The 8,486-nt window shown below is 41.3% G+C and overlaps 1 protein-coding gene across 2 annotated transcripts; it reads right to left on the bottom strand.

Moving 5' to 3' along the window:
- Positions 1-644: 644 nt before the first annotated feature.
- Positions 645-8,248, bottom strand: LOC148019492 (protein CHAPERONE-LIKE PROTEIN OF POR1, chloroplastic-like). Of its 2 annotated transcripts, none has more exons than XM_087700976.1 (5): positions 8,029-8,248; positions 7,830-7,945; positions 1,326-1,708; positions 1,122-1,198; positions 645-1,030 (listed from the first exon to the last, which is right to left on the bottom strand). In XM_087700976.1, the coding sequence occupies exons 1-5, from the start codon at positions 8,112-8,114 to the stop codon at positions 880-882; spliced, it is 813 nt and encodes a 270-aa protein (XP_087557102.1). In that variant the 5' UTR covers positions 8,115-8,248; the 3' UTR covers positions 645-879. The 2 variants fall into 2 exon arrangements, with proteins under 2 accessions (XP_087557102.1, XP_087557103.1); XM_087700977.1 differs by having other exon boundaries at positions 647-1,030; positions 1,326-1,699.
- Between the last annotated feature and the right edge of the window lie 238 nt (positions 8,249-8,486).

Below are 8,486 nucleotides of genomic sequence, written 5' to 3'. Positions count from 1 at the left end.
CACACAAGGTTACCCCAAGGCGGATGTCTCTTCTTCCATCATCCACTTGGTATGGAGGCAACGTGCATTGATCTTCAGCAGGGAATCCAAGAGCCTATGCTACCCTAGGATGTCTCTTCTTCCATCATCCACTTGGTATGGAGGCAATGGGACAGCTCCAGGAAGGGCCACCGTGGCCTATTTTTCACTTAAGAACCACAGCAAAAACCAGCAGAGATACACATGTCCGCAAGCACTACCATTGTTGCAAATATACTAGCAAAACTAGCTGGGAGACCCTCTGTATTACCAACAATCTTCTTGCAGACATACACTAAAAGAATCAGCTGACCTGGCCTCTATCTGATTGTTCTACTCTAAACAAGCACAAAAGGAACAAGCTGTATGACAGGTGAATAGCTGATTTGAAAACAAATGATTCAAGATGATTCAAGCAGCAACATTACTTCCAAGCTTGCTAATCCACCAGCCCTGCTTTGCTGCTCTTACACAAAGGCACTGAATTAATGGTTCAGCCCCAATTTGCAGAGAGCTCATTTATGCTGTTTCAGAGGCACATTACAATCACACACATGTACATTCTCTTGAGGATGCACATTATCAAACTTTAAAATTGTAGATTTCACACGATTCGTCTGTAAGAAATGGTATTTTCATGAAAACATTCCATATCAATTGAATTCGTGTGATATTGAATAGATTATCCATTTGGACATTATACAACATCAGTGAAGACTGCATACCTAAGAAGGGTCGTTTTAAGTTTTAGCTAAAGGTAAAACTAACAAATTCTCTTGACCTCAATCTGCTCCCCTCATGCACAGTACTGGCTCCCGTATATACGTGTTACATGAAACAGCCTCTTTATGGATATCACTGTTATTTCAAGAATGTGCATGAAAGCCACATGAATACATAAGATATCAAAGCTGTAATTAATTCAAGGCTCCATGTTCGTGGAAATAAGAATGGTGGTATAGTGGGTACAAGGAAAGAGCCCAAAACCCATCCAACAACAAGGCCACCGAACCTGGGAGATAACAGATGTTCTTAGGTGAAGGACAACCAAAAAGAGGACCCTAACGTAATAAAAACAATTAGTGTAACTACTGTTTGCTTACCCGAGGATGAACGACCTCCCAATGCTTTTTAGCCTGTAATTAAGAAGGTACACACATCCTGCCAGTGATACAGCCACCTGGGATAATCCACATACAGAACCAGTAATTACAGAGTCAAACGAAAGCAAACCTGACACAGTACCAGAAGAGCACCTTCCCTCAAATTTTGAAAAAAGAAACCACAACTCTCAAAAGTGAATATACCTGGAATGCAGGACCACCCTCGGCAGAGTTCAATACACTCCAGACTCCCATAAGTGCAAAAAATACTGCTCTTTGCAAAATGATCTGGGTAGTCGGGACCTCAATAAAACTTAACAAATTGCGAACCCAAGGAGGGGACTCCTCAACTTTCTTTTTCAAGTTTCTCTTCAAATTGATTTTTGATTTTTTTCTTGCCCTAAAACTATCCATAATGATTCTGTCATAGGCAGCTTCAATGGACTCTCTGCTTCTTTCATGTCCTGCATACTGATCATAGAGAAAGCTATGTGCTTCTCGAATCTCCTCTTCAGATGCATCTTGACTGACACCAAGTCGCTTGTAAGGATCTCGAACATTCACTCTTGGAAAAATCACTGTAGGCCCTTATCCAAAAAGCGCAGAAAACAAGGGAAACAGAATTCATGTAGAACTTCAGTTTTTGAAAGAGTGGGACCTCTCACCCCAATGCTGTTAGGTGTCTTTAAGATATAGCTAATTATAGTCTCTTATTAAACAACATATAAAGAGCTGCAATGCAGTTGCGTAGAATAAAGAACACATACAAATGAATGATATCATAAAAACATAATGCATCAAAACACCAAGTTATTACTGGTTCAAGGTTCATTTCCTCCTAGCTAATCCAACCATGAAAGCATCACATGAGAGATTTAGTGCATTTCAAAATAGCTATGAATGGCCTGCATGATATCTTCAACTTGTGGGGACATTGACTATTTACTCTAAATGGCAAACTTCTTTGCTTATATGGTATTATAGGGACACTAATATATCAGTTTCTATGGGCAAACCCTTTGTCGACAGATATTTCAGGCTCCATACTCAGATGACATAAGCAATGATGCCCATATGAGGACTCTCCTGCCCCCAAAACCCCCCCCCCCCCCCCCCAACCTTTTTTTTCTCCTTTCCTAAAAAGAAAAATGGTGTTAATGCTCTATGCACTCCTGATCCCCTCCTCATCCCTTTCTAACTCTCAATATTTATGTATGGGGCTTACAAAACCCCCTTCCCTCAACCCATCCATTTGTAACAACTTTATCTACACTCAGTCGACCAATTAGAGCTTGTTCCTCTACATCATCAAACCAATTCTTCCACATCACATTTGGAAAGTCTAAAGACTTGTGCTCAAGATGGTCATATTTGTTATATCCTAGATGAGCACTCATGGTCTTCACCATTGAACATTGACCATTTGGTTACTAGGGTGAATGTATCCTAAAAGTTAGGGCATTTTAAGCAGTCTTGCAGTGTGAAACACACTACAGTTAGGGCAGTTAAGGAGATCCTATAAAAAGGACTCCTGGCCCATTTGTGCAACATCTGTCACAAAAACCACTCTTGGGCTCTAGACCCTAGGCAACTCTTGTGAGCTCAAAGAATGGAAGTGAGAACACATAGACTCACACAAGCATAGGGAATGGCCATTTTTAGGTCCCATGTTCCTGTTCCGTCCCCATGCCTATTCCATGTGACTATACCAAGGAATATGCCTATTCCATGTGACTATTCGTGGCTGACCCTGAAACCGGCCTGTTCACTGGAAAGGGCGGTAGTGTACAACCAAAATACATAAATGCTTTCACCCAATTTACAATCATCCACTTTACCTGAACTTAAAGACACAGAATCAAGAAGAAAAACAAGAAACTAAAATGCTCCTGTTGCCACACAGACACCCTGTTGGCCCCTAAGTTAGGACCCCCTTGCGGTATTTCTTTATTTTTAAAAAGAGAGGGAGTACAATGGGCTGTCTTTCACCTATTCTGGGTGAAATTTGGTAGCATAACAGTACAATTACTGACCCAAAACAAGCCGACCAGGAGGGGAAACTCTGCCCAAGTTTGAATCTTCTGGTTAGAGTGCAGAATTGACCATTTCAGCCTGCTGTAATTACTGGTTCAGACCTGTTCTGAAACCTGTTTACAACTCATACTGTTCCCTGTACTGTTCAGCCCACTGTAATTACTGGTTCAGACCTGTTCTGACACCTGTTCTCAGCTCATATTGTTCCTTGCACTGTCCTGCATCATCTGTGCCAAGTGCCCCTTGATTCTAACATCAATTGGGCTCTGAAATAACCTCTGAACAGTCCAGAATCAGAACTGATTTAATGCTGTTTCAGACACTTGGTGGGTGAGATTACCATCCTCATCTGTCTCTGTTGGGACAGCATACAACTGCTCCTGTTCCTGGAGAAAGGAGGCTCTTGCCTCATGCAAAAACAGCATATTCCACACAGCTGTACCTGAATCAGAAAAAAGGCCCTTGATTCTGCAGCATAACCATACTGTCAGGGAGAGAAAGAGAGAGAGTAGGAAGCAAGCTCAGCCCTCTGTGCATCATAGACAAGGTAGACCAGCTCTCAAGAGCTCTCCATCTGCAGCAATCCATCTCCCTTTCACAAAAATGAGCCCCCCATGCATTGAAACTCGTATTTGTGCTGCCCTCTCTCTCTCTTTTGGGAATTTATGCCCAAATTGTGACACATGGCATACATGTAACAATTTTCCTGTTTAAACCTTTCGGTCTAAAATTCTCCATCCTCGGTTCAAAATTTGACCTCGGCACAGACCATAGGATTAATCCTCGTACAAAAACGAAGATAACGACGCGAACAAATTCTGGGGTCCAAAAATTTTAGGAGTTGCTTCCATTGCATCCTCACTAGTCTTCTGACCATCTTTGCAGACTATGGCTACATTCAAATCTGTAATGTAGCTCAACTAAAAGTGAATTTCCACTGATGACCCCACATGGACTAATCTCTTGAAGATTTGTCCATCTTCACTTTGAACTAGTCTCTTTCAGGCTAGTTCTTCAACACACTTGTCCATATACACTTTCACAAGTCTCTTCCAGGCTTGTAAATCTACAGTGCCATCAGTCTCTTCCAGACTTGTACTGGACCTTAACTGTCCAGTCTTGACTCACTAGACATTCTTGTCTATTTCACATACTGGCCATGCAACTCAGGCGTTTAGATTTCAAGAGGGATCCTTCCAAAAAGAAAAACCAAATAAAATATGTAATAAAGAAATCAACAAAAAGGTACTAGTTGTCACAATCTTGTGATAGACCCATCCCTCTGTCTATCCCGTGTGGCCAGAGCACTTCAATTATTGCAACAAAATATTAGCATTCCGTGTCTCTCGTGTTGTTCGTATCCACATTGTGAGCTCCATCAAAGTCTAATTGAGACATTGAAGCTCTAACAATCAGTGCATTTCATTTTTCAGCCTATCAGTTTATTTTCTCTATGTTCACACTTTTTGCAGTGATCCAGTTTGAATGAATTTCAGTTGGCGCCTAATTTCAGGCTGCATTCACACTCAACAGCCTGGCGATTTACTGGCAGCAGCGTTTTGTGCACATCAGCTGCATTAAATGCAGCCGACTGCTGCTGGTCATCTGTTTTGGGCTAGTACAGCTATTGAAACAGCTGCCCCCACTGCTGCACACTCATTCTTTTTCATGTTCAGCACTCTCTCTCCTCACTCTGCTGCCTTTTTATCCATCTACTTGATCCGATGCCCTAAGTGACGCATATCAGCTCCATGCAGGGACTGATTAGTCCACCTTGTATTCAGCGCTCAATTTCAGATCAGTTCAGTCTGTTCATTCTTTTGCATCCTTTTCACTCACTCTTCTCTTCTCTCTCCATGTTTGTGTTTCTCTCCCATTGCCCTCTCACATGTATTGCAGAATCTAGACAATATGACCCCCTCTCCATAGAAAATCTTCTCTAAACAAGCACTATGTATTGCAATACTCATATTGCGGCCTACCGATGGGAAAGGATAAGCTTCTTCATCAAAGAGCTACAAAGAGCCACGCAATAAGAGATGTCCAGTCAGCTGTGAATGACCTAGAGTAATGACCCAACCAAACTATAGTAATAGATACCACCATAAACTCAATACCACTCCCAAAAGAAAGTTTGGACTTAGATCCCTGGTGTCACCAAAATGAGAAATGAACTTAATGATTTAATTAAACTTCACAAAGATTTTTAATTAAAATAAACTTTAATTCTGCTACCCCTAGCTCTTGGCATGGTGACCATTGTACCGACAATGAAGGATTTGACATTGGGGCATATACAGTGGACACGTGTGCAAGCCATCTGGTAAAGGGCCAAGGCTAAAAGAACAAGGTGCAACGTGAAACTTTTATTAAATTGAAAGTTTGCACCTTAGAATTCAGCTACATTTAAAGTTTCGTCCAGTAAGCAGGTCACTTAGGGTACTTAAATTATTAAGCAAGCCATGAGCTAAAGTTTTACCTTATAAGCAGCTCGGTTATGATTAATGACTATGTCATTAATTAGCCCTTAATAAAAAACGTGATATGATTAAAGAGTAGCTAGTTACTCATTAGGAAAGCTTATCTTGGCTTTTGGAACTTCTCTTTCATTAGAAGCAACCCAAGTTTGGAAACAACCACTCTTCTATGTCTTATTGCAAAAAATTGCAAATTTCAACCATAGAATGAACTTATACCATAGATGAAGTGTGAACAGCAACCAATTTTTCTCCTCTTGGCATGAAGATTCCATTGGCGGTCTCATAACTCCATATACAACAAGGTATGCTATTGCTTCAGAGCTAAATATTTTAAAAAAAAAGTTATAACAGTATTATGCACTAAGAACATTTCTTTTTTCTCGAGATCTCAAGCCTAGTGCATTTTGAGGGCAATTTTGTCGCGAAGAAAGCAGCATTCTCACAGTTTCATCATGAAAAACCCCCCTAATTTGTGAAAGGAACAGTGTGGGACTGCATGGAAACTATACTCAAAAGTTATCTCGATAAATGCTTTGCGAAATTGGATTCAAATACTTGCTATCATTTTTAGGGTGACAGACTGACGTATTCATTCGCAATTTTGAACACTCTATAGCTGATTGGAGGCCAGCAATGAAAGTGTCAATGCCATTGAGCACCAATGGATCAGTTATGTTGCGAGAAATCGCTAAAATACAACCATTTGTAACCAATTTCGAGCATATTTCAATAATCTAAAGAAATATCAAAAGGGACACCAAGCTTTGGGCCAATAAGTGTCAATGTGTGGTGCAAGAGTATTCTAGCTTCAATTGTGATACTTGTTAGAGTTTTTGTATATTGAACAACCCCCCTAATTTGTGAAAGGAACAGTGTGGGATTGCATGGAAACTATACTCACAAGTTATCTCGGCAAATGCTTTGCAAAATTGGATTCAAATACTTGCTATCATTTTTAGGATGATAGACTGACGTATTCGTTCGCAATTTTGAACACTCTATAGCTGATTGAAGGCCAGCAATGAAAGTGTCAATGCCATTGGGCACCAATGGATCAGTTATGTTGCGAGAAATCGCTAAAATACAACCTTTTGTAACCAATTTCGAGCATATTTCAATAATCTAAAGAAATATCAAAAGGGACACCAAGCTTTGGGCCAATAAGTGTCAACGTGTGGTGCAAGAGCATTCTAGCTTCAATTGTGATACTTGTTAGAGTTTTTGTATATTGAATAATGGTCAATGTTGCACGTATCTTCACAAAGACTCTTCCATTGCCTTCGCTATTGTCTCATTTACACTCACTGGGAAATCAAGGATCTCAAAGGGACTATTCACAATCATAATCATCTCTTATTTATGAGCCTCACACCAAGCCATTAAGGGATATTACGAGCTCTATCCGTTCATTTTTGCATATGTCGAATTGGATCCAAATTTGGCTAGTGTCCTATTTTATTACCTGCCGATGTTATTTTTGGGTACCAAACAATTTCACTAGCTTCTTCTCACATTCCACCAAAACCAGGTTTGAGGGATAAAAAACCCTCTATGAAATAGTTACTACAATGCAGAGACCATTCACATAGAAAACATTTTGGAACCTCAAAGGTTCTTGGCAGGGGATATGAACATTCACACTAAACTGTGATATGTGTCAATATTATAATATAGATAGTGCCATTAGTACGCCTTGAGCTGACCTCATTCATCCAAGATACAAATATCAGCCACTTTATGTTGTCAGCATGAAATGTAAAATATAGCTGATGTTATCTATAACCAGGATAGTGCAGTTAAATTGGGCTTATGTTCTTAATCAATTCCCAGAAATCCCAGTACAAGACATTAGAAACGTTTCAGGTGGAGACACCCCACCACTCCTGTTGCAACCGTTGCATTTTCTAAAACTCAACGCTGCCTATGGTTACAAGCCTTTGGCCTGCCTTGTCAAAGGCCCTTCATGTTTAGCCCATATCCAGCAAAGGGTTTTCAATGTAGTCCCAGTGTTCCTAACTCTGGCTGTAACTTCATGAGCTTCCCATAATCTAGCCACACCAGCTTCGTAGCAGAAACAGATCTTTACAAGCACGCACGACATGAAGGCTAAAACTGTAAACCACTAGCACTGCGATTCAAACGCTTCGTTTCAACACCGCAACTTCTAGAATTGCCGGCCCCATTTCATCCATACCTCCTCCAAAAGAAGCATCCATAGCGTGTATGAGTGGTAAAGAATCCCGGCGAGACAGGCTCTTGGCTTTCTCCGGTGCCATCGGCCATAGCCGTCTTCCGAGGAAATCTGTGCACCTACAATCAATCACGTAGGCCATGGTGAGCTAAGATTGAAGGGCAACATACTCGCGGCAATATGAGCAAGTGAGGGGGCAGACCTGACGGAAGGAGCATGAGCGCGATGGTCGTGATGCAGAAGTCCTGTGGCGGCGGCAGCAGCAGAAGAAGAAGAAGCGGCCTCCATCGTGCCCGCAAGGTTGGATTAGCTAATGTGGCGCTGCGCGCAAACACTCCACAAAAAGCGGTAGTATCATGGATTATGCCATTGGACTCTCTCAAGTCTCCCCCTAAGAAGTTAGAACCAACAGATCTGCTTGTTTGCATGTATAGAAAGAGAATTGAGTATGAAAGTAAGTAAGGGCCCACAAGACCAGTGGTCGCACCAAGGTCTATGTGAGATAAAGCACTTATGAGGAGTGAGTTAGCAGCTGTCAATTGGCTAGGCTTGTGAGCTTTGACCAATAAGCTTCTCTCTTTCCACTTAACCTCACTAACATGAAGTTAGCAAGAGGGGTTGCTACGAAGAGGAAGGCCAAGTTGAAGGTAACCCCCCTTC

This window comes from Lygodium microphyllum, chromosome 19 (assembly GCF_053477565.2).
Source record: "Lygodium microphyllum isolate KBCC chromosome 19, Lygodium_microphyllum_v1.1.10, whole genome shotgun sequence".
In the NCBI taxonomy this organism is placed as follows: Eukaryota; Viridiplantae; Streptophyta; class Polypodiopsida; order Schizaeales; family Lygodiaceae; genus Lygodium; species Lygodium microphyllum.
Note: the sequence above shows the minus strand (reverse complement) of the source record. Positions and strands in the feature narration are given on the sequence as shown.

Coding starts and splice junctions, on each gene's coding strand:
- LOC148019492 (XM_087700976.1), bottom strand. CDS start 8,114: ATGGAGGCCGCTTCTTCTTCTTCTGCTGCTGCCGCCGCCACAGGACTT. Junction 1,709..7,829: donor GGATGCTTCTTTTGGAGGAG/GTATGGATGAAA, acceptor TTTTTGGATAAG/GGCCTACAGTGATTTTTCCA. Junction 1,031..1,121: donor GGGAGGTCGTTCATCCTCGG/GTAAGCAAACAG, acceptor GTTATCTCCCAG/GTTCGGTGGCCTTGTTGTTG.